This window comes from Falco peregrinus, chromosome 16, assembly GCF_023634155.1.
Source record: "Falco peregrinus isolate bFalPer1 chromosome 16, bFalPer1.pri, whole genome shotgun sequence".
Taxonomy (NCBI): Eukaryota; Metazoa; Chordata; class Aves; order Falconiformes; family Falconidae; genus Falco; species Falco peregrinus.
Genome location: NC_073736.1, coordinates 1,028,067 through 1,052,220, shown reverse-complemented (window position 1 = coordinate 1,052,220; position 24,154 = coordinate 1,028,067). Strand labels below are relative to the sequence as shown.

The 24,154-nt window shown below is 48.9% G+C and overlaps 1 protein-coding gene across 1 annotated transcript in view; it reads right to left on the bottom strand.

Moving 5' to 3' along the window:
• LGR6 (leucine rich repeat containing G protein-coupled receptor 6) overlaps positions 1-24,154 on the bottom strand; it is a 48,803-nt gene that overhangs the window by 18,588 nt on the left and 6,061 nt on the right. Inside the window, exons 3-8 of the mRNA XM_055819949.1 lie at positions 18,112-18,183; positions 5,599-5,667; positions 4,017-4,088; positions 2,708-2,779; positions 1,514-1,582; positions 498-569 (exon numbers count right to left, since the gene is read on the bottom strand). Of these exons, the coding sequence (XP_055675924.1) occupies positions 498-569; positions 1,514-1,582; positions 2,708-2,779; positions 4,017-4,088; positions 5,599-5,667; positions 18,112-18,183 (426 nt within the window). The remainder of the gene's footprint in view (positions 1-497; positions 570-1,513; positions 1,583-2,707; positions 2,780-4,016; positions 4,089-5,598; positions 5,668-18,111; positions 18,184-24,154) is intronic.

Here is a 24,154-nt window from a genome sequence, read left to right as displayed (position 1 = left end):
CCTCCTGGGATGTGAACAGAATCCTTCCTCCAGACGATGGCCCTTGCTGGGGTTCCAGCTGCAGTAAGCCAACGCTGGGGCAGAGCATTGTGTGAATGTGATTTACCCCTGGCTTTTGTGCCATGTGTGGCCAGGAGCTCTGAAATGCTGCTGCTGTTCTTGCCCACCACCCCTTCCACCCTCTCTAGTCTCCTTGCATGGGGCAGGCAGTTTCCACTGGTGCAGAGCAAGGAGGAGGCCAATGTGGATGTGCTTTATTGCTTGTTGCCCTGAGTCCAGAGCATAATGCTGGGATGAAGCAAGAAAGTTCAAGAACTTGCAGAGCTCAAGGTAGTGCCTAAGAAGGTGATGTTTTCTGCATGGAAAAGATAATGGGAACAAGAACCACAGGATGATCTTCTATAGCTGGTCCCCTCCCTGAGCTGGGCAAGAGGAAGGTCCAATTTCTGATGGCACTTTTCTATAGGCTAGGCAGGACAGAGAAATGTGTTACTTACAGGACTCGGAGACTGGGCAGCTGTTGGCACATTCCTCTGGGGAGTAAATGGATGCCTGCACGAGTCAGGGTCCTAGAGGAGTGGAAGAGAGAGAGGAAATGGTTACCGAGAGCCAGTGCACAGATTGTGACCCACAAGCCCCGCTACCAGTCCCAGATGGTGGCAGGAGAGACATGAATGGGATAATGAAATACCTGGAGAGAAAAAAAACCCTGATTTAGAAACGGGCACTGCTGCTGGACCTGGTAAAGGTAAATGTGCCTATAAAAAATTCTGGGATGCTGCTGAGTACTGAATTCACTTCTGTCCTTGGACATGTCGAAGGCAGGTGGAAGTGCCCTCTGTGGCATGCTCTACCATCCCAGTTCCCCATTACCCAGACTGGTTATCCACCTGGAGCCACAACTGCCTCAGAAACCCCTGAATGGGGGACAGATAGTGTGTCCCTGTGTCCCTGAGGCAAGGCATGGCCAGGTCACGCTCTGGGACTGGGGTGCTCCGCTGTGCTCCCAGTTTTGGCACAGTGCCCTAGAGAGGAGAACCGTGGGTGGCCAGATACAGTATGTCCTCCAGGCTCCTGCTCTTCTGGGTCTGGTGGTGTGAGGATGGGACCAGACCAGCCGCAGGAGCCCCCAGCCTGGGTGGCAGATGTTTCCTGCACTGAACTGCACTGCCAGTGCTGGTCCCGGGATGGGCAGAGACACTGCGTCTCAGTGGAAGCACTGCACCCAAAGGCTAATTCCTTCACAGATGCAGAAGGGAAGGAAGAGGAAAAAAATCAAAATAAGTTTGGAGGACACTCAACAGTACTGAGAGAGCAACTCACAGAGAGGAAAGCTGCTTTCAGGAGCCACAGGGGTGAAACGAAGCAGAGAGGTGAGTGACCAGGGAGAGGCAGAGCTGAAGACAACCAACTGCACAGCACTGTGAAAGTTGTCCTCGCTGAAACAGCCTGGACCACCTTGAAGGAGGAAGAGCACAAATAGCAGGGTAAAAGGGAGAGAGTTGCCACTCACAAAACTTCTAGGCTGGTGGTGCCTTTAAGGTCTGGGAATTCTCTGATGTCTGTTGCACCGTTGAGTGACCTGCAGAGAAATGAAGGTGAAATGAAGTGTCCAGAGAACCTGAAAGCAAGTGCAACTGCCCACAGTCCCAGACTCATCAGCTTCCTCACACCCAAATGTGGTGATCAGAGGCCCAGATCCAAAGGTGCCCCTCTCATCAGCATGCCACAGCCGGCTGGGTGGATCAGTGCAGTTGCAGTGAGCCAGATCTGGGCATTTCTATTCAAGGAGGCTCCGCAAACTCAGACCCTCCCCCAACCACTGACATTCTTGGCACCACGTCTACCCAAATTAAATAACAAACCCCAAACAATTACCATGGGAATGTAAGCAGGGCATCCCACCCAAGCCTGCCCATGTCTGTGCATTTGGATCTAAAGAATGTATGGGTATTTGAAGGATTTATTTTATTTGCCTCAGTGTGTGTTCCTGCAGTGAGAGGATGGGTGGGGCTTATAAATAGAGATTTTGAGGTTGCCTCTGCCTCAGTTATTTCGTGCTGTACCACAACAGGTTAGCTGAAAAGCCAGCCTGTCCAGACCAGCCAACATGGAGCTGCTGCTGTGGTCCAGATGGTGCCCAACACATGGTGGTGGCCCTGGAGCAGGCTTAGGGCCATACGTGTGAAAGGAGCACTGTCACTGCTGGCTGCCCAGTGAGATTATTTGTGCCATGGTGTCTGTGTTATGGGACATATGTTCCTCTGCTTCTCCATCTTGTGGAGCCAGATCTGGGCACATGCCCTCAGTGTCCTTGTATATGGGTAACTACACAACAATGCAGTGTTTGCTTGAGCAGCATGCAGCGAAAGCTGTGGCACTTGTGAGTGTGGTCTTTGCTGGTGCTGATGCATCTGTGGAGACCCTAGAAGACTCCAGTGCCTGTCAGCTGGCTGGGCAGGAGGAATTAATTGCTCCCTCCAAAATGACCTTCTCAAAATTATTCTTCCTCAGCAGAAAACATCTGCAATGTCTGTCTACTCCTTGGCTCACTGCCTTTGGGGCTGGCCAGAAGAGTGGCATCAGGGTCTTCTATTGGCACAAGGGCTCTAGAAAAGAGGAGGGGAGGAGGCCACTAAGGTGTCCAGCTCACAGGGCTTGGAGCTTGGATGTATTACCACTCTGAGGATGTGGTTGTTGAACTTACAGAGTGTGGAGCTTTGGCAAGTACTGGAAAGCGGACTGTCCAACAAACTGGATGGGATTGTCATAAAAATGGCTGCAAGGGAAGCAAGTAACTGGTCAGATTCTGCTGCGCATAAAGAGAAGATGCTACTACAAGTCAAAAGCCTTGGAGAAACTAGTAGTAAGCTATGTAGGAGGTACTGGCTATTCTGTGAGGAACCCTTGTTTTCCAGATAACCCCAAGCTCTCCCACTAGCCTGGCAGAACATTGCTACAGCTGAGGTCTCCTGCTGCTCTGAAAGGGGCCTCTACGGTCCTGTTGAACCAGGCACACCAGAAAGATGCAGAGCTCTCCTTCGCCCCTGCTATAGTGCTGTAACCCTGCTGGGAAACACCTTGCACTTGATGACACCTTCTCTGATCTTACATATCCACAGCACCAGCATCTTTCCTACTTGTGACAGTCAGTGGAGAGAAGTGAACTCTCCTAGGATCCAACTAGCTTTAGGAGGAGTTGAATCACCTCCTACAAGAAATGCTTTTCCCCCACTGACTGTGAAAGACTTTAGATGGGCAAATCCAATGGAGACATGAGTATTCTGGATGTGTCCCACCCCCATGTCACTCCAAGGATTGTGCCCAAGGGAGATGGGGATAAGCTGGTTTGTTTTGACTGGAGCAGTGACTATTTTCGCCCAGTGTCACCATGGCTTTTCAGATGTTTGGGGTTTTTTTCTATAACTTAAGTCCTGGACTGGCCAAGCAGAACTTTTGTCACTTGCCATGATTTCCAATATCAGTGTGGTACAGGGAAGAACTGTCCAAAAATCTCTACCTGTGTCTGGGTCAGAGGGGAAATGAGCTGACAACTGGGTGTATTTATCTGTAGAACTCGTGTCCATGGGTCTGGAGTAGGGAAACAATGATCTGGTGTCCCAGCTCCCTATAGCTACTGCTATAGCATATAGCTACTGCTGGAGCTGGCTAGCAGCTTTTCTAAACACAAGGAATAAACACAGGCAGATGTCAACCAGGGCTTAGAAAATTCTGTTATTCATAGCAAGATTTCCATGCAGACCACCCATATATTTTTCCTTCATTGTTATCAGCCCGTACTGCAGCAAGGTTCAGCTGTGGGGAAAGGAAAACCCATGGCAAAACCCCTGAGGCACAGCTGAGAAGGAGCTAATTTCAGCTTGTGTTGGCCCTTATATAACAAATGTTAAATTGCAGTCACGCTTACAACTGTCAGAAATCCCAACCAAAGACATCAAGGAATATTCCTTTCTGGGGAATATAAAGATTTAGGAAAAATTGTTTTATTTTCTTACATTGTTTGGAGGAGGGGGTTCCCAACAAATGCATTCTCTGGAATAGCTTTGATGTTGTTGTTATGAAAACCGCTGTTGGGAGAAACAAATATCTTGATATTAATGGATGAGAAAGGCTTGGAGACACCTTCTTTCCTCAACAGTTTTAAAGGTGGAGAGCCTTCAAAACACATGTAAAATAGGAGGTGTAGGCTCTGTTCCAGCTACAGCATAATCCCAGCAAGTGAACAAGGTCTGTCCTTTGACAGGACAAAGCCCTCATTCTGCTGTATTTACTCTGTGTATAGCTTGGTGCTCTATATGTCACTCCACTGAACCCATCAAGAACACAAAGACTTAAAGTTTAACACTTTCCAAGTCAGGAAACAGGAGCAAACAAAATACACTTATTTTATACCCTCCAGGAATTACAATTTTGATGGATGGTCTCCATTATCGCTCCAGAGCTGTTAACCAGAGTGCAGCCTACCATGAATTACTGGCCCATGTGACTTTAAAGTATTTTTAGATCTAGCTGTGATATTTTTGGTTAAGCTTGAGAAAATTGCTATAAGCAAACTTTTGCAGCAGAAGAGAGTTCTGTGGCCACAGTCTGACCTCCTATACATCAAAGGCAGCCACAGGATCCTGCATCCAGGACCAAGACCAGGCTCTGGGTGATCTCCAGGTTGTTTAATCCCAGAGGAGTCTGCATGAGTGATTAGTTGGATGGCTGTTTGAAATCTGCCTCTTATTTAGTGACAGGCATTTCAAAAGCCATCTCAAAGTGGATTAAGGATCTTACTCTCATTTTGAATGTCACAGTAATGATGACATCTGGTCTGATCAGAGAAATCTCTTGAGAATTCTTCCAGTAAAAGAAAAAAGTAGTGTCAGATTTTTACTCCAACCTTGCCAGCAGCCCCAAAGCAGCTGCTTTTGTGCCACCCCAGCCTGTCACCAGCATAACACAGACTTAGCGTCCACAGGAGCTGTGGATCCACATCAACTTGATTTGACCCCATCCTGGGGCTTCTACCTTCATCAGTGTTAAGTGGGATGTTTTCCCATTTTTAGTGTCTCCCAGGCTGACCGGTTAGTGGAGAAAGAGCTAGCCACTAAAATGGTTGTAAACTTTTGCAATTCCTTCTTGTAAATTTGTCCTAAGGGAGATCAAACAGTTTCTTCACGTCAGAGGAGGTGGCACAGGGCCTGCAGAAGCCATGGCCTCACAATAACACAGATAACTACATGGTTGTGGTCCCAAGCTGGGGAATGGGCATTAGAAGTAGCTGGAGGTCAGAGGGACTTTGAATCCCTCAGATGCCACAAAATTAAGAGCTGCAGGAGGAACTGGCTCCAAGCCTGATGGAGATCTCCCACTCCCCTCCACCAGCCATGGTGCAGAGACTGATGGTGAGGTGGTTAGAGCTGATGGAAACTAAGGGGATAAACTGCTTTCATGTGCATGGCGGAGAGGGCTGGGAAAGACAAAAGAAAGGCTTGGACTGAGTGCTGTCCTCAAGTCAGAGCACATGCGATGCTTTATTGGTCACTCTCCATCGGGGAATGCTTTTGAAAAGGAATAAATAGAAAATCTTACAGCTCCTGCAGTCGGCCCAGCGTCCTGATAGCCCCAGGGAATTCCAGCAGCTCATTGTAGTTTAGATCCCTGAAAGACAGAGAAGGGAAAAACATTCATTAATGCTGCTGTAGGAACTCAACCAAATGTATCTGTGCTTTGAAGGCATGGAAACTTGCTTGTTAAACATGGGAGACAGGTTTTTCCTACTGTGCTGATCCAGCCACTGCCTGGAAACAAAATCTCACACATTCCTGCAGCAGGAATATTCCCTGCTAGGAGCACTGTCAGGCAAGAGCCAGTCCAAGTCATGGCTACTGCCATCTGGCCTCCCTCCCCCCAAGTCCCTTCATGCCTGGGGCACATCTCCAGAGTGCCACATCCCCCTCTCCCAGGAACTCACCCCCAGGGGCTTTGGCTGGGAGTCATTTTTCCTGCCTTTCCAGGTCAAAATGGGATTTTACAAAGGACAAGAAAAACAAGAGCAGGTTCAGCTGTGTGGGCCCCATGAAAGGGCTTCTCTGGGCCCTCTCACCCTGTGGTGCAGAGGGGATCAGAGGACCATTCCCGTGGTGCTTGTCCTGGGGATGTCGTATTTCCCTGCCACTGGGATGTGCTGTGACTGGGACCAGTGGGAAGAGCAGGCTATGGGAAGGCCTAGGTTATCTCCGATGGTTAGGGTGAACCCCATGTTGGAAACTGTGAGCCAAAGGTGGAAGTGATGCGCAAGAGGTATTGACATTGCTGAGCATTAAGTTTAATTTGCAGTATAATAAATTAAGTAAAATATAATATGTTGGTCATAATGACAAGTGTAGAGTTTACCTGCCTTGGCTTGGCAACCAGAAGAGACATCTGAGCCTGACTGGAACCTCGTGGGCTGTATTTGCTCTCCAAGGATGGGTTGGCATCTCCAGAAAAGAATTTATTTGAGCTCTGGGGCACTGCTGGCAGCCTGGGAGGAACAGCCTTCTGAAGGTATTGATCCTGCTGTTGGCTAGAGGGGGCCCATGGAGACTGGCTGGGTTTTAGACGTGTAGCACTCTTCCTCTAGCATGCCCAGTGCTCTGCTTTGAAAGTTCCAGCTGAAACAGTAACTTTTGACCCTGTCCTGGCCATCCCCATGGGCCAAGACACTGAAGTCTGAAAACCATGTGACTGCTTCCTACCTGCATGAAATTTGCTGAGTTTTAAGTGGTAGATACTTTGGAACATGAGGGTAATTACTGGCTCCTGGAGATTACTGTATAATTACACTTAATGGACCTCAAAGTAATTACCATGTAACCTGGATTGTGGTTTATGGAACAGAAATAACCATGCATTTACACAGCAATGGGTTGCTGCCCAATTACCTTGTAATTCTCATCCTCTGGGCCCAGGCATGGTAATTACATTATGATCTCTCTTGGCCCCCTCTCTCTTGCCCGGTCTTCTCCTTTGCCAGTGTCCCTGCTTGGGAATTACTCTATGGCACCATCTTGGCTTTGCCCTGTAGGTATTTACACAGTAGATCAGCCCAGAGGGCCTCTCCCAATAGGTTTTCTTTTGCACCTTCCAGAACTCCAGGCTCACATGACTTATGTCCTAGCGAATACTTATCAGGGAATTACAAGACAGGGGACAAAACCAAGAGAAAAATAGGGAATGAGTTTTTCTTGGGTGTCTTATGTAGCCCTGACAAGGTCCATAGCAGACCTTGGTGCTGGATATATGAAAGTCATTTCTTTTTATAACCTCCTCAGTAGTAATAAAAATTAGCGTTAATTGGCTGGACTTGATGATCTTAAGGGTGTTTTCCAGTCTAAATTGTTCTGTGATTCTGAGATTCTACAATTCCCTTTGCAGCCCAGGGAATGCAGCAGGTCCTGCTGTGGCAGGGTTTGTCTCCCCGCACCAAGGGCTGTCTTCTCTCCTCCAGTGACAGAGGCACTCTGGCTGCCTGCACTACGTGTATGGATTTGAGCAAATGAATCCTGCTCCTGCAGGACCTGCCTCCCAAGGTCTGTAAAGGGTTCTTATAGTTTAATAATTGCCAGTGGTGGGAATCAGCAGGAGAGGAGCACAGGGCTGGTGACAAGGCCAGGAGCTCTGCTTCCATGCCACGTCCAACCTGCAGTGCAGTGGCAGAGTCCCAGCACACGTGAAGCTGCTGTGCACATCCACAAGGCCCAAGAGTGGAACAGGAGTCATGTGTTCCCTCCTCACACCAGCTCACATCTAATAGATACAAGAGCTCTGCGTCTCCTAAAGAGCTTGCTCTGACACACTCAGTTCTCATCAGTGTCCAAGCAGATCAGTGATTTTCCCCAGTCTTCTCTGCTTGAGACCAAAATGATCTGTTTAAGAATACATAGCCCAAGACATGACTGCTCATATGCCTCACTCTTTGCAAGGCACTCATAGCTCGTTATCAGCTGCTTGGATGCTCTTAGGCAGTTTCTGTTGATGGTACCTGTCAGGTGTCCATCACTGTCACGGCTGAGTGCCTCACATTTTAAAGGCTCTGTTATGGGGGGGAAGACGGGGCAGGACTTTTACAATGCCCAACCCTTCACCAAAGCTCAGGGAGGCATAAGAGTGTATTTCCAAAGAGAATGAGTGATTAGAAGTGCAGACAGGACACCGCTGGGTATTTTGAAAGCATCAGTCAAATCCAATTAACCTTCAGATCACTACACTGAATGAAATCAGAGGGCATTAGCAGCCTAAGTTGACTGGCAGTCCCAAATCTCTATCTGTGCGTAAGGTGCTTAACACCTTTAAAAATCTCACCCTGCAATGACTTCCCAAGATTACCATGAAGTTTCACAGCAGTGCGGGAAGCTACAGAGGTCGCTCAAGGCTGGGTGTCTGCCCGTGCCTCTTCACTCCCTTGTGCCATGAACTGAGGGGCTGGGATGAGCCTGCATGCTGCCAAGGGACTGACCCTGGAGGAGAGGCACCGTGAGCCCTGTCTCCCGATGAGGGCCCACTGCTGTCATGTCGCTGACGCTGGGGGAAGCTTTGTGTGATGCCGCGGGGTTGAGTTTCTCCTCAGCGATACCCAACGTGTCTGTGAGCAGCTGATGGATGGAAAATATTGCCCAACAGAGAGGAGGCTTGGCTCACTGTGATTCACTAACAGAAAAAGGGATCTTAGATCTGTAACCAATATTATTTACAAGGAATAATTGTGTGCTGTAATATTTGCTTCTGTCTTTCTCTAAAAATGCATTTCCTTTCCAGCCCGCATCTCTTCCAGGCAGGCTGGTCTTTCATCAGCAGATGAACATTTTGTTTGTACCTCTGTGTGTGTGCAAGTATGTACAGGACCAGTTCTTCCTGAGTGAACACACACCTTTCCCAGCCCTGGCAGCATCTTGGTGCCTCCCTCCCCCCTGCACTTGACAGATAGACAAAGCATTGTGTTCAGCAACTCCCTCTGGGTAAAAAAGCCATCTCTGAATGCTGGCATATACTGGGCTTGTTGGAAAGTGGAGATGCAACCAGGTGTAGTCATGCTGCTCCAGCCTGGCTGCCAGCGACCCCAGTCTGTTCAGGAGAGACAATGTGCCCGTGCTCGCTCCTGCCCATGCTTCCTGGTTTTCAGTGAGGTGAGCCTCCCTCCCGGAAAACAAACCCAACTGTGCTCGTTAACAGCTCGCCTGAGTGATGCTTGCAGCCAACTGCTCTTGATCTGTGTGCCACTTGTGCTGCCCTGACTTGCCTCCAGTGCTGCCCTGTGCCAAGCCCTGCCAGTTTTGGGGGGAATTCATCTGACTGCAGCCTGGAAGAAGCCAGTACCTGAGATGGTTCCCAGGTGTCATCTCTTCCCTCCAGCACGGCAGCTCTCCTGGAAGCCCAGATCCAAACCCGGACACAAGGGTGGCTTCCCTCTTTCTTTTCCTTCCTTCCCAGAACTTGAGTTGGGCTCTGGTTCAAGCAATGACCCAGAAACAGCCTCTGACCTTCATGGCGGGGAGGCTGTAGATGTTTGTGGCAGTGAAGAAGTTTCTGCTTGTTTAGTGAAATTCAGTCCTTGGGTCTTTTCACAGATGTCTGAGAGCAGCCGGGCTACGTCCATCCCAGACATCACTCCTCTCGGCCTGCTCTTCTGTGATGAGTTTGGCCCAGCCTGTGTGCCCAGTGGTGGGCCTCCAGAGTTTCTTTCCCAGCGTAGTGTCAAGGCAGATGGGAAGGAGTATGGGCTCAGTGGGTTGGGGAGAATTTTGTGTTTTGACTTCAGTGGCAAGAAAATTTCCTCCACTGAGCATGTCAGCAAACTGTACATCATTTGCAAACCCTTTCCAGGGGCTGGGTAGATACAGAAAATGGACGTGCCCCCCCTGCCTTATCTGAGCTGCCTGGGAAATACTTTCTGGTCCCAGCTCCACACGCTGACACTTTCCCACTGCTTCCAGTTTTGGGACTATGCGGGGAAAGCCCAAGCTCCTGTGGGCCAGGAGGCCTCCCTGGCCAGCCCCATGGCCACCCCAGCCCATGTGCCATAGCGGTGCAGCAGTGAAAGTGTCACCTGGTGCCAAGGTTGACTTTTTGGAGCTTTCCCCACATAGTCCCAAGGCTGGAGTGATGTCTGGGATGGACATAGCCCTGCTTCTATCAGACATCCATGGAAAGACCCAGCACTGCTGGGTCTCAGCTGTCCCAGGTCTGGGGTCGGCCCCATGGCTTTGCACATTACGTATGGGTTCTCCTGGCTGTGGGGTGCTGTCCTTTTTGGCACACCTGGGAAAGTGGACCCAATGCCAGCATTACCTGGTGGAAGGATGCCAATGCGCCATGGCCATGGCTATGCCAAAACAATAGGGAAGCCTCAGAACAAAAGAAAAAATGATGGGCATGGCATAAGGAAGAGCGTTTTGCCCATTATCAAGGGTTTTTGGAAGCAAAATACCCAGGCGAAAGATTCAGAAATGATGTGCAAGAGAGATTACTATAAAAAAAATCACTTTCCTTAGTTGGGCTCCAAGTTACCAGCTCCAGGCATCAGAGTGGGATGTCGAAAGGAGCCTTGTGTGTTCTTGTTAAAATGAAAACCTCTTAAAGGTCACCCGGTCTGCCCAAGACACAGTGAACTGGCTGGCTTTCCATTGTTGTTATTTCTAGAATGAGCCTATAGCTTCATATTTGGAAGATCTTACCCAACCCTGTTGTTTACTTAGAAATAAAAGTAAATTGACATCAAAGGCACAGTTATTTTGGGCTTTAACTGCCAGGATGATTTGAAGCTGACAACACGCAGCCTGGAACTATTAATATCAATCAGGCCAAAAGGAGAGAAGGAGGGGAAAGAGTCTCAGGTCAATTTTCTGCCTGTTAGGGACTATTAGTGGTTCCACACAGGAAGCCAAAAAAAAATTATATAGTACTATAAATTCTTCCATAAGCCACAAAACACCACAAATTTGCAGCTAATAAACTGAAGGTGCAGTAAGATTAGAAGCTGGAGACGGGACATTTACTGACTATTTCAGTCCCAGTATAATCTGAGATGTGACTGTGGTGGCTTGGAGGGAGACTTTGTGCAGCCTGTGATAGGGACTTGCATTTCCACCTGTCCTGTGCTGGCATCTAATACTGCTGCTGGTAAATGTAATTGCCACTGCTGCTAGTCGTGCTGGTTACTGTGGCCAAATCAAGCACTGGAAATGATTTAATTGGTAGTCTGAAAGCTCAAGGGGGCCGTCATGACCATGTAGTTGACCTCTTGCCTGGCACCAGCCAGACAGCTTTACCCAAATGCCTTATATCAAGGTCATGGCTTGTGGTTGAGCTTGAGCTGGGAAGAGCTGCCTGATTAGTCCAGACTATGAAAAGTAATTGTACCATTAGGTGCCATATTTCTGTTGTGTAGCACCAGCACAAACCCTGCTCTCCTGGTAGCAACCAACACGTGAGGTGAGTGGGTGCCTTTTCCCAGCATGATCTGGATTATGAGATGCAGCAAGGGCCTGTAATAAGCAAAAGGAGGGAAGGGGGGTGTGAAAGGAGGCAGAGCACGTGTCTGACTCCAGCCAGCTTGGAGCTGTGCGCCCACCCCCAAAACGGAGGCACGCCAGAGGCAGATGCTCAAGTGTGCACAGGAGAGAGAAATGACCGATTGTGGGATTCGTCTGTTAGGGTCAGTGTTTTAATTTGGGAAACTAATCGTGCCCTAGAAAGGCCCATTTTTGGCAAATTATAAGGAGAAGCCAAGCTGTGATGGAATGTGAGAGAGTTCATGGGTGTCCCAAAGGAGCAGAGATGGCCCTTCACACCATGGGAAGGTTGTTTAGGGACTTGCCCAGGAGCAAGGGGCAACCTCTGTACAAGGATTCATTCTGACAGCTTGGCCTGGAAACATCACAGCCTCTCACTGACATGGTGCTGCACCATTTTACAGGGTTTATGTGGCACTGGAAGGTCTACTGCTGGGGCGGGGGCCACCTGTCTGTAGGTCATGCCTTGTATGCCTGCAGCTGCCAATCCTTCCTCAAACAGCTCTGTTCTCCATTTAAAAACACAGCAGTGCTGCCCAGGATGTGTCTGTTCCAACCAGTATTTCTGTCTGTTCTCCAACTGACTAAGGTACTGGATTAAATATGTTTTCAATTTCGTTGATTTATTTAACAAGGTTGAAATAAGCCTTTGAGAATGGGATCTCGTGGGGGGTCCTGAGAGCACAGGCGGTGCCATGCACATATCATTTACAAGACACAAAAGGAGCTGACCGCAAAGTGGAGCAGCGGGGACCTCGGTTGCTGGGGTGCACAGACAATAACCACGGAGCTGATGACTCAGGCAGGGGAGGCACGGAGAAGGCTGCTGCACTTTGCCAGGCAGGGGGGAAGAAGGCAGACTCGAGGAAGCCTGTCGGCAGCAGAGCATTTCTGGACTGTGGGAAAGAAGCTGGGGACCTCTACCTACCCCACAAGGTATACAAGCTGCTGGTGATCGGTCCCCAGCCCCCTGCAGAGTGCTGCTGCTGGAAGGAGGGAGCGTGGGGTGGGGGCAGAGCTTCTGTGCATCAGCACAGCCGTGGTGAAAACATACCCGCAGCTTGCCTCTGCTGCCATTTCTGCTGCCTGCAGCGGCTGTTCCTCCTCGTCACAGACAATCAATTCGCCCTCACATGTTTCTGGAGGCAGAGGTTCCCCTCCTCCAGCACAGGCAGCTGCTTCTGCTCAGCGGCTCTGTGAAAGGGCCTGGGTCCAAGTGAATCCCAAGGAGCCAGAGGAGTTGGGGACCCCTGACAGGTCACAGAAAGAACATCTAGAGACCCAGAGCTGGAGGCGGGGGGAGAGTCGGTGCTCTTTGTCACTGCAAGATCGGCAACTCCAGGGAGGGGGGAGCCAGGCTGGAGAGCTGGCAAGGTGCAAGACAGGTGGTGTGAGGATTTGGTGGGCAAAGACATAATAGGCAGCACCCTGTGAAGGAGGTGAGCCTTACAGTGGAGCTATAACCTGTGGAAAAATGCAGTAGCTCCAGAACTACCTTTTCACCTGAACTGCCTTCACTTTCAAACTATTTCTCTAAAATCTTGCAAAATATCATGTCTGCCTGGGGTCATGTTCAGCCAAAGCTCAGAGCCCAGCTGGAAGGTACCTGACTGGTTCAGAGCCTGAGCTGCATCAGTGAGGACACATTTCTGGCAGCCCAGGCTTCTGCTCTTGGAAAAGGACATGCAACAAACTGAGACCAGTTGGCCCAAGGAGACCACAGGAGGGAAGTGTCTGGTCCCCATTCTCCCAGGCAGTGCTTCATGCATTTGACAACTCAGTTTTACAGGTGGCTTTCTCTGTTTGGCAAAGTCACCTTCCATTTACGCATCTATCAGACCAGTCAATGAACTTTACAGGTCTGTTCTTGGACCAGACACAGGGATCCATGCAACCAGGACCCTGAGCTGTGGTCCATTTGCCAAAAAGCCACCTGCCCCCTTCCTTTCTCCATCCCCTGAATCTTGGTACCCAAGCCTCTGCTGAAGTCACCTTCCTGCACTGGTAGGGCAGGGTGGAACCGCAGAGCCAAGCTGCCTCTGATGAGCTGCCTGGGGACCCATAATGACACACAGCTGGAGCATCAGTATGCTGAAGATGTAGCAGAACAGCTCAGCAGAGTGAACAGGACATCCCTGGAGGAGTCAAAACCAGCTACTTTGGGAACTTCACAAACTGGGATTAGCATCAAGAGACTGCACAAAAGGTTTCAAATTAAACATGCTGGTGGAGACAAATGCTACTTGAGAAACAAGGTAGCACTTGGCAGACAGTTTTGCAGGAGAACAGCAAAGCCTGCCTAGCCCTAAAGGGGTTAAACAGCGCTTGCATGAGCTGTGGTGGAGGTATTTCCCATTTCCTTCTTCCTGGCTTCATTGCCCGAGGTGCACTTTATATTAATTTTCTTTTTTTATTCTCCCATAGAAAATCCAACTCTCTGGAGGAGTTGGTAGGTTCCAGCTCTGCTCTGCGTTTACAGACTCAACTAATTACCCAGATAATAGGGCAGCGCGCTGAGAAAGCCTGTGGTAAGGGCATTTCCTGTGACGCAAGGTTAGGCAGATAAAATGCCTGGAGCCAGAGGGTTTTGGATTAAGCCATTCTGGGAGACGTTTTTAATTTATTAGCACCATTTTTAAAAAATAAATTAAAAGCTTTTTTTAATGCATGGAAATTTGCTCTTTCCAAGTGATTTATCTCCTTTGTCTGATGAGCAGAGGAGCTGGCAGGGTTGTGGATGGGGGAGCGAAAAGTCAGAGAGATAGGAAGCAGCAGGGTCATCTCAGGCAGAGGGGATGGGCGAGGGCTGCAGGGCCTCTCTGAACTGGTTCCCCATCATGTCAGTGTCAGGTACAGGCTGGAGATGCCTGAACAACCAGAGGAGCAGCACTTTTAGGGCAGATCATTGCTATTTTGGCTGTAGCCTTGAGACCTTCAGCATTTTGGGCTGGTCCTGGGGAGCAGCCACTTGTTTCTCATCCCTGCCTCTGCCCTGGGAGCCACCTTAGCCCTGCTGCAGGCTGGGGAGACAGGGTGCTCCTGAGACACGTTTTCACTCTCTGCCAATGTCAGGGTCTTGTCTGGGTGCGTGTGCCAGGGCAGGGAGGAGCCCTGGCCCCTGCTTTTAAAGGATCTAGTACATTGTCCAGGAGGCCTTCAGGAAGAACGTGTCACATAATGACATTTACACTCTTATTTATACTGTGTCTTTGGGAGAGGGCTAAAAAGTGCCAAGTATCACCCATTTCGACCATCTAATACCTGGTTTTATGGCTCAGCGAGGCTTGGGGTTTCTTCCCACAGCCCTGCAGCATTGCCCTGTGTCATCTCTCAGACTTATGGGAACTGGTAAGGGAATCTCACTACATTTCAAGGCAATTTCGAAACCCTATTGGGAATTTGGCAGAGCAGCTCTGACTTGCTTCCAGCCCATGTGCCCATGTTTCCTTCCCAGAAAGAGGAGGCCAAGGGGGCTGGTGAACAGCCAGATCTTGCCCTGACAGAGAAAGTATTCTTGGAGCTGCTTTCTCCAGCTACATGCTGATGTTTGACCGGTTGAGACCTGGCGGCTCTTGCACATCTACCTGCCCCCTCATCAGCATGGAAAACACAGAGCTGCTCTTGCTCTATACATGGCAGAGCTGACTTGTGCATGGTAGCTGCAGGTCAGTGCAGGGGAAACATGAAGTCATTCATCTGGCTTCATTTCACCTCTTTCTAGATTGCTGCCCTCCTAAAATATCAGGACTTAAGACCTCTCTAAGAACAGAGATGCTCCACTGGGATCTGTTTTTGCAGAAATGATAGGACCTGGAGTAGGCACCTGGTGTGATTGTACATAGGCAACTTGCACACTGCTGAGACCTGCATGGGGCAGTGGATGCTGTTTCTTTTAAAGTTTTGGCTGCATTTGGTAAAAACAGACATTTCCCTGTCTAGCTCAATATGAGAAGAAACATTTCCCTTAGAGGAACAGAGGTTTCTGCACCTAGAACTTCCTAGGCTTTTCTAAAAAGCCCAAAACAATTTTTTTTCCTTTCAACTTCTACAGTTCAACTGTTATGCCTGGCTTATAATCAACATCTGGCCACAAATACTCATTTTAGGAACCCTGGAGAAGTTTCTGCCTTCACCAGCTCTTACTATCCTGCTGCCTTCCAGGAGGTAATGCCCACGGGGTAACTGAGAGCACAGTTTGGCCTCCACAAGCCAAGAAAATGTGCTAAGTGCTGTCAACAGAATGTAATCATAATTTGAGTTAAAGGGTATGTGCGGAGACTGTAATAGTCTCCACATGCACAGGAACTGGGAGGTGGTATGTAGATGCAGGTCTAGCAGCTTGGCTGGGTTGTTGCAGCCAAATGCTCAGCTGTATTTTGCCACAAAGCTTGGCCAGCTTTGGTCAGCAGGGTAGATGAGTGCTGGCAATTAACATGAGGGGGATGGCTCCACCTGAGGAACAACGTGTTCCTCAGAGATCAGTGACTTGAAATACTTGCTGGCTTAGAGGTAAGAATTAGATGCTCAGGCCAAGAGGAGCAAAAGCCAGCACACTCTCTCTTGAAGATGTTCCTTCAGTGTGATCAGATGCAAAGGAGAGTCTGGAGCTCTTGCCCACAGCACTGTTCTTGCAGCTACAGGCAGCTGGTGCAGAATGCGGGCTGCGGGATACTCGTATGCACAAGTCTGGGCTGTCAGAGCCTGAACACAGGCAGCGGTCAGGCAGAGCCCTGCTCCAGGGGGACAGCCCCTGGAGGTGGAATACTCCCAGGGACAGGACTTCCACAGCTGCAGCCTCGCAGAAAGCCCTGTCCCTGTTCCTGCAGTGCTATGCAGTCCTGTCCCTGTGGGAACTGAGAGCAAGAAAGGGAGACGCTGAGCTCTCCTGAATGCTGGGCAGCATCTCAGATGGGCAACAAAAGGTAAAGGAAGTGCTAAAGCAGGAGCAGAGGGGAAGAGAGGGAAAATGAACTTTCAGCACAAGTGTCTGTGGAAACTGAATTATTTCCCAGGGCAATGGAAGCCCTTTAGTCTTTCCCACAGTAAATAAGGGGCCAGCTTCTTCTCTGCAGCTCCATCCTGCTTGGGATGGGCAGCACGGTGGCTTTAACCACCCTGGCTGCAGAATAAGCTTGCCCTAATGTAGGCTGTGATGTTGCTGCATGGTCTGCCTGGGTTATAGCCCAAACGGGGCTTTCTTCCATCAGCAAGTCCGCCCCTCCCTCCTGCAACTTGCCTGCCTTTGTGCTGCCCGGACGCCATGACTCTGTGCTCACATATTTGCCTGCACCCACCATAAATGACTGGGGAGAAAGCCAAGCTGGCACAGTGATGGAGGAGACCCGTGGGTCACCAGAGGAGACCATCTAGCAGCCTCCCTTCCCACATCATCCCTGGCACAGTTCAACCTCTCCCCAGCTGAGCCCTTCTGGGTGGCCCCAGGATGTGCCAGTCTGAAAGTAAGAGACAATGCGCGTCGTGGTCCTGCCCCTGAGGAGTGCGTCTGGGGACCAAGGGCTTGCCTGTTGCTTCCACTCTTGCCTGATTGCTGCTGCTGGCACCGTGCTGGGCACAGAGGGGCCCCGTCTCCTTGAGTGGCACTTGAATGCTGGGAAGCGTCACCTCTTTTTTTGCCGTGACCTGCACCCCCTAGTTCTCCTTGGCAAGGAGTGAGGGCCTGGCTCTGACCCCAAGGCCTGTGTGAAGGGACATGCTTCTGCACAACTGAAGGCAACAGGCACCTCTTGCAGTCTTTCAGAGCCTTAATTTATTTGCTTGTTTATGTTTCCTCCTAGGCCATTGCACAGCACATGAGACCCAAGCAATTGATACTGCTGTTAAAAGCACAGTGTGTGCAAGGCAAGGCCACCAGATTTAACTCTCTTTGAACTCAGGGTGACCCGTCTGCTGCTAATGAAGATGTGTCCTAAAGGAGAGTTCATTTCTGCTTCCCATCTTCCTCCGAGGTCTCCTGACAGACTGCCTACCCAGCCATGCCAAGAACATGGTGCAAGCTGAAGGAAGCTGGCAATGGGTGGTGCCAGGTGACTTGAGACCATCTCAAAGAGAGGTATTCCACAGATCCCCAAGGATTTTACCAGCCTTGAACTCAAGACAGCCCCTTATTCTGCTGGAGTCAGGTGTTTAGGAGGCTTTGGGACAACATGCCTGTGGTGAGGGGGTGGGGACACCCCCCGGGGAGAGCATACATGCAGGCTCTGGGGACTGCACCACGACTCGACTTGTGTCCAGGGCCTCAGAGCCCCCTCCCAGCCACTCTGCCCACATGTGCAGACCCCTCTGCAGCAGCAGCACAGCTAGACCAGCTTGCACAGGCGCAGGGAGAAAGTCCAGTCTGCCACCACCCCAGGAAGCATCATGCCCTCCATGGGCTGGTGCCTGGAGCCAGACCTGCTGCTGCTCTCTGTGCGTGGCAACGAGTAAAACATGCAGTGTGGCTGGCCCAGAGACACCAGCCCTTTCCTGTGGGCTGTGCTGGAGGGCATGAACACACACGAGTTCTTTAGGACAGAGAAGAGAAGAGGTGACTCACAGGGTTTCCAAGCTGTGCAGCCCGTCAAAGCCATTGGCTCCCAGGCTTTGGATCCGGTTGTTGTGCAGGTGCCTGTGGACAAAACAGAGATGGTCAGTGCAGGTGCAAGCTGACTTTTTCCTGCCACTGTGAGCCATGGCCCAGGGACATCCTGCAACTGGAGCACAGCCTGGGCTGGGCTGACAAGGGGTGCTACAAAGTCCCCTCTCTTGCCCCATGAGACACATGCTAGGTGCAACAGTGCTTGCAGAGCAGCTACAGAGCTCCCATTTCTCCCAGGAAATCCAGGCTGACATAGGACTTTCCCTGAGACCTCCACTTTCACAGCTGCCAGGTGAGTTTGGATGAACATGCTTAAGCAAGAAGCTTCAAGAAACACCCTAGATCTCACCTTACATTGTGCCCAACCCTACAAAGTGCTGTGTGGCTTCAACAGTTGCCCATGGACACCGGGTGCTATCTAAGGACACAGCCATATTTAGACTCCTCAGAGCCCTAGTAGTAGCAAGAAGGCTTTGAGTTCAAAATCATCCTGTTAGTCACAGTTTATTATCTTTACTTGCAAAAAAATGAAAATGCTGCCAGTTCCTGGATTTAGCTCCAGTCTGACTGCAGTGAAAGTTGTCTTTAGTTTAATGGTTCAGAGTGGTTAAATTGCAGAGGCCATGCGACAGGCTGATGCACATTCTCCACCCCAAGGCAACAATTTTTTCCCTGTTCCCCTTCATCGTGGTGCTACATGCCATGAGCCAGTGCTTAAGGGCTCTGGATCTCCCAGCCTTAATGTTGGTGCTGAGGGCCCCTGCAAAGCCACCTGGGGTATTTTTTGCTTTGGAAGCTCCATAGGTGATGAGTTTCTGGAGTCCCATGTGATGGGTTTTCTGTTTCCACGGGCCCCTTACTCCAATGTCTTAGTTTTTGGGTAAACCCAAGACCTTATTTCCTGTATTCTTCCTTTCCGATGTCAGAGCCTCTGTGTGTGTATGTGCACATCTGAGTGTTTTTGCCATCTGGCTTCCTTTGCAGCTGGTGGGAGCTGCATGGCTAATCGTGCATGTTCCTCTGAAGTCCTACTCAAGGGCACCTTGAAGTTCATCTAGAGAGATCTTGTGGGCAGCCGCAGGAAAGTCTGCTGAAAAGCAGAAGACAACCCACTGCTACCCAGCCTACACTTCTGCCAGCCTGCGCTTCAGCACATTAGCGATGTCCGTGCTTCCACTGGGATGGTCTGTGTGGAGAAATGCCCGCTGAGGAGGTAAGGTCCTCTGGGGCAGGATATCCTCTTTGCTCTCTGTCAGGGTGGGTTTCCCCATCAGTTCATTGTACAGTTCAGGTTCTTCTTTAACACGGAGTCATGTGTGGTGAACCTGCTGCCACACAACTTGCCTTTTGTCCCTTGCCCATGCTCAGGGACACACCAGCCTTTGTCCAACAGTGCTGCCTCCTTCCAAAAGCCTGGGGGAGACTCCACTGGCTGGCAGGTGGATCAATGACTTTTTTTGTTATTTGCTGCTTGATCTAAATCTGTCTTGGCTTGAAAAATCTCTTACTCCACCTGGATTCAAGTGTGAGCTGTTTGGCTGAGCACAGGCAGCTCCCACTGCCAAATATTCCAGGGTAAAACAGGAGAGAGCTGGGAGTGGAAGAGCAGCCAGGCTCTAGGGCAGTTTGGTAGGGGCTTGCAAAACAGAAACCAGCCCAAGACGGATGTTTGTCATTGGGATGAGAACATACAAACATTTCAGAGGAATGGGAAGGGAGGGGAAAGATATGTGATAAAATGTTTGCTCCTTTGAGCAAACAGGAAAAAAGAAAAGGATGTTGCCTGCAAGAAAACTCTTAGAGGAGAAAAGAAGCTGAGATCAAAATCAGAATCTTACAGGAGAAATTTCTCTTGTCACAAGAAGAGAAATTTGTCTCCAGGTGGTTTCATCTATCAAATGTTATGGGATAGGTTCAGATCATGTTGCCCTTACTTGGCACTTCCAGTGCAAGATGGTGCCAACCGTTTTGGGTCAGTCTGAGTACTGGATACTGCATCTGGCAAATGGAGTGTTTGGATCTGGAGTTGCTCTGCAATTGCAGCAAGAGGTACCACAGGAACCCTGTGCCCCACACCTCTGTCTGCTGGGAGGGGACAGCGTGGGGAGAAAGGAAATGCTGAATGCTAGAGGAGATGTGAGCTCCCGGGAGCTTTGTCAGGGTGGTACAGCAGGACACCTTGTCTAAGCGTGGATGTGCTGGGCAGCTGACTACCGTCTCTCAAGTCAAGCAAGGAGACAGAATAGAAAAGCAGTCACCTGCTGTGTTTCTATTTGGCTCTAGAGTGCTTTGTTTGGAGACAGAGTAATGAAAATCGTTAGAAGGAAGTTCTTTGTTGGTAAGAAAATTATGAGCAACCAAAGAGGAGAGTTATAAAAAAATTTGCAGTCCAAGCTGAACTCTAGAGTTGTCCAAGCTGAACTCTAGAGTTGTTACCCAACCACATGGCAATAATAGAAACATTAGAGTTGCAAAGGTAAACACTTGAAAAGATGTTCCTTTCTTCCATCCTGCCTTCCCCCCTACCAGTAAACAAAGTTCAACAAGTAGAGTTGCAACATCTCCAGTGTTCGTCAACTTGAGCTCAGCCCACATGACGCTCTATTCTGCCCCGTAAATTACAGCTGGTTTGATAGCAGCTCGAGATACTTGGTTCTGCGCTATAAACAACCCTTCTGTGATGCAAAAACATGAGAAGTCTTTAAGCCCTTGCCGTTCCTACTGGAGCTTGTACCCACCACCGCCCTCAGTAAGAGCAATGAACTTTAAGATGTGTCTCCCTTTGCAGGTCAGCAGCACGATGGAGTGAGGCTGGTTTGTGGCAATCATCCATGACAGTAGCTTTGCCCGGGAAGGAGCAAGACAGTCATTGCTTTTTTGTGGGCTGGCATGCAGACTGCTTTTCAGTTATGCACCTCCATTAGAAAACAGTGATATCTTTGCAAAAGTGATTATCACAACTGACTTCTGGCGGGGTCGCAGGTTTGCCCAACATGCTCCTGCAGCAGCACGAGTGCTACCAGATGTCATGAGGCTGGCTAGCTCCTCTGCTGTGTCAGGTGAACCCGTGCTGCATCTTGCTGAAAGGCAACATAAATTACAGTAGCTGCAGAATTCCGAGTGGCCACGATCCCCCAGACAGGCTAGGGAGAGGTGCTTCGTCTAGGTTGGTGTCTCAGGTGATGAGACTTTAGAAGCACACCAGAAAAAAACCAACCCTACAAGATTAATTTGTGCCCCTCAAAAAAATGCACAATTGTTTCTAGAAGGAAGATTTTCTATCCTCGCCAACAATTTCTTATCATGAATTGGGCATAAATGCAACTTTTTCGAATCACCCCTGCAGCACTCCTAGTAAAATTTGTTTCATTTTCATGTCACTTCCTTTTCCTGTTATTTTTCAGTGGATTAATTTTGATTTTTCTAGTGGATTAAAAGACCCTGGAGAACAGTCTTGTACTGAACTGGGAGTGAGTCCAACACAGGCATTAGCACTGTGAGCTCTAACTCTGGAAGAGCCACCTCCAAGGTGACAGGGCATTTGTCTTACACACAAAGGAAGGCAGCTTCAGCTAATGTGCTAAATACTCATTTAATAAAGGTGCTTGTCTGCATGAACAAGAGGGTAGACTGTAAGGAAAGGGAAATTATATTACATCTGCGTTATGCACTGGTGAAACTGGCTCTGGAAGGCTAAATGTATTTCTGGTACCCACATTGTTAACCGGATGTTGATAATTTGAAATGGGTGCAGAGAAGAGCAATAAAAATGATCCGAGGTCTGGAAAAAACTAGAATGGAGACTGAGAAAACTCAATCTGTTTAGCTTATTAAAAATAAGATCAAGGGGATGAATGCAGTGTAATGTATAGGATTCTTCCTGGTTAGAAAATGGGTACTAAAATGGTTCTGTGATTTAGTGGAGAAAAGAATAATAAGAACAAATGTCTGAAGTCAGAGCCAAAGAAAATTCAAATGGGAAATATGAGCTTTTTTTTTTGTTGTTGTTTTTTTTTGTTAACACTATGGATGATTAACCACTGGAACAAACTACAAGGAAAAGTGGTGGATTCTCCATTGCTTTCATTTCTAATGACTTCATTTTTTCTTCTTAAAAAGGACAAATAAAAACATTTTCCATCAGTTATTTGCATTAGATGATTTGAACCAAGTTAAAATCTGACATGATATGAATTCTCCCACTGGACCAGCCATTGCCATGAAAAATTTCCAGCTCTATTGTGGCAAAATCATCCTTTTCCTCAACTTGGCCATAGATAAGTAGAGAAACCTAAATCATAAATGGTGCAAATTCCCATGGAATATTTCCGTCAGTGAAGGACCAGCATGCAGCTTGTCTGGTGAAGAATAAAGCTTGATCAGAAGTGACGTTCTCAGGGGTACATTGGAGTGAATGGGACCCAGGTGTTCCAAGCAATATTGTTTTTAGCAATAATGAACTGCACATACCTGGCACTCTCCACCAATACCTGTGTTCCCAAGAACTTCTCAAAGAGGGACTTGTTAAGTCCCTTGTACAGGTGAAGGTAGTGATGCACAGTGATGATTAATCTGACACTGACCTACCAGACTGGGGTTTGTTGTGCTGGGGAGCTCTGAGTCCCACAGATGTCAGCAGAATCTACTGGCGCTCAACTCCCCTCAAAAGCAGGGATGGGATATTTGATGTTTGCCCCCAGGCAGGGAGGACACTGAAAGTCAGTGGTCCCTTTTGGAAGTTTTGGCCAGAGTAACACCAGAACAAGGACCAAAATGGGAAAAGGGAACCCAGGAGTCTTGGAAACCAGTTTTCTCCTCTGGTCACTAAACTATAATGTTAGAGAGCTCTATCATGTCCTTACATGATAAAAACTGTAAGAAAGAGAAATTCTGCTAAATGCCCTTCATTTACTATCTTCAGATCTCAACATGTTCAGATGGAAGGTCTTATTGGGTGACCTCAGAGGGCAGCACTTGCAGATGAGTGGCTTTTCCCTGACAATAGATCATCAGCTGAAATTCAGGTTGCATGAAGGTAAAGTGCTGTAGAGGAGGGGAAAACCAGCCTTATATGAGCATATGCAGTAACAGGCTTTTAAATATCTACAGGAAGAAGGTCTTGGTGTTCAGTAGCTGTCAAAAAAGCAAATCAAATGATAGAGATGACTAGAAAAGAGAAAATAGGCTACAGAATGGCATTATGCCATTGTATAAACTGGCATTAATTTTTGTCTTTGCTACAGAGAGTAGTTCTGCGTCTCTCCATCTCAAAGGTGTGGAGGAACAAACAAGTGTGATACGTAGATTAACTTCTGATTGGAAAACAGCTGACTGGATATGGACTAGAAAAGCCATGAGAAGGGACGTGTATGACAGACAGTAACAAAGACAGAGATGGCACAGAGGAGGTAGAGACAGAGTACAATAACTAGAGGGTATTAAGCAAAACTAACAGGTAGTGGCACAGAAACAGCTTTCCCATAGTCCTTGTTTTCAAAAGACTTCTGACCAGGTAGACAAGGGTCAGGGCCAGATAAGAGAGGTGGAGCATCTTTTTTGCATTATGGGGCCAAGTTAACTCACTGGCTCCAAGCTCACTGCGTGTGAAGCAGCAAACGCTGGGTCCTTTTGACAGCGCCATGTTCAGCATTGCAGGGATGTTTGAGTCAGTGGGGGTTCCAGGAGCTAAAGCTCCCTGCGGAGCCAAACAGTGAAGGATCTGGGGTTTGACCTAATTTGCTCTAACATAAGGGATCACCTGTTATCTGATGAAAGTAAAACTACCCAAAGACTCTCTCTAGCCAGATCCGTCATTACAAGGCTGCAGAGCAAACCGCTCTACTGCTTGGCCTGTTCAGGAGAGGTCACTCCAACTCGGTGTCCCATCCACATCCTAGCATCTCTGCTGAGAGTGCTCACAGCTCCTTTGGTGACACCAAGAAAGAAGGGAACTGCCACCCATTGCAGAGAATGTGGCAGCAAGGGGGAATTCTTGGCTATG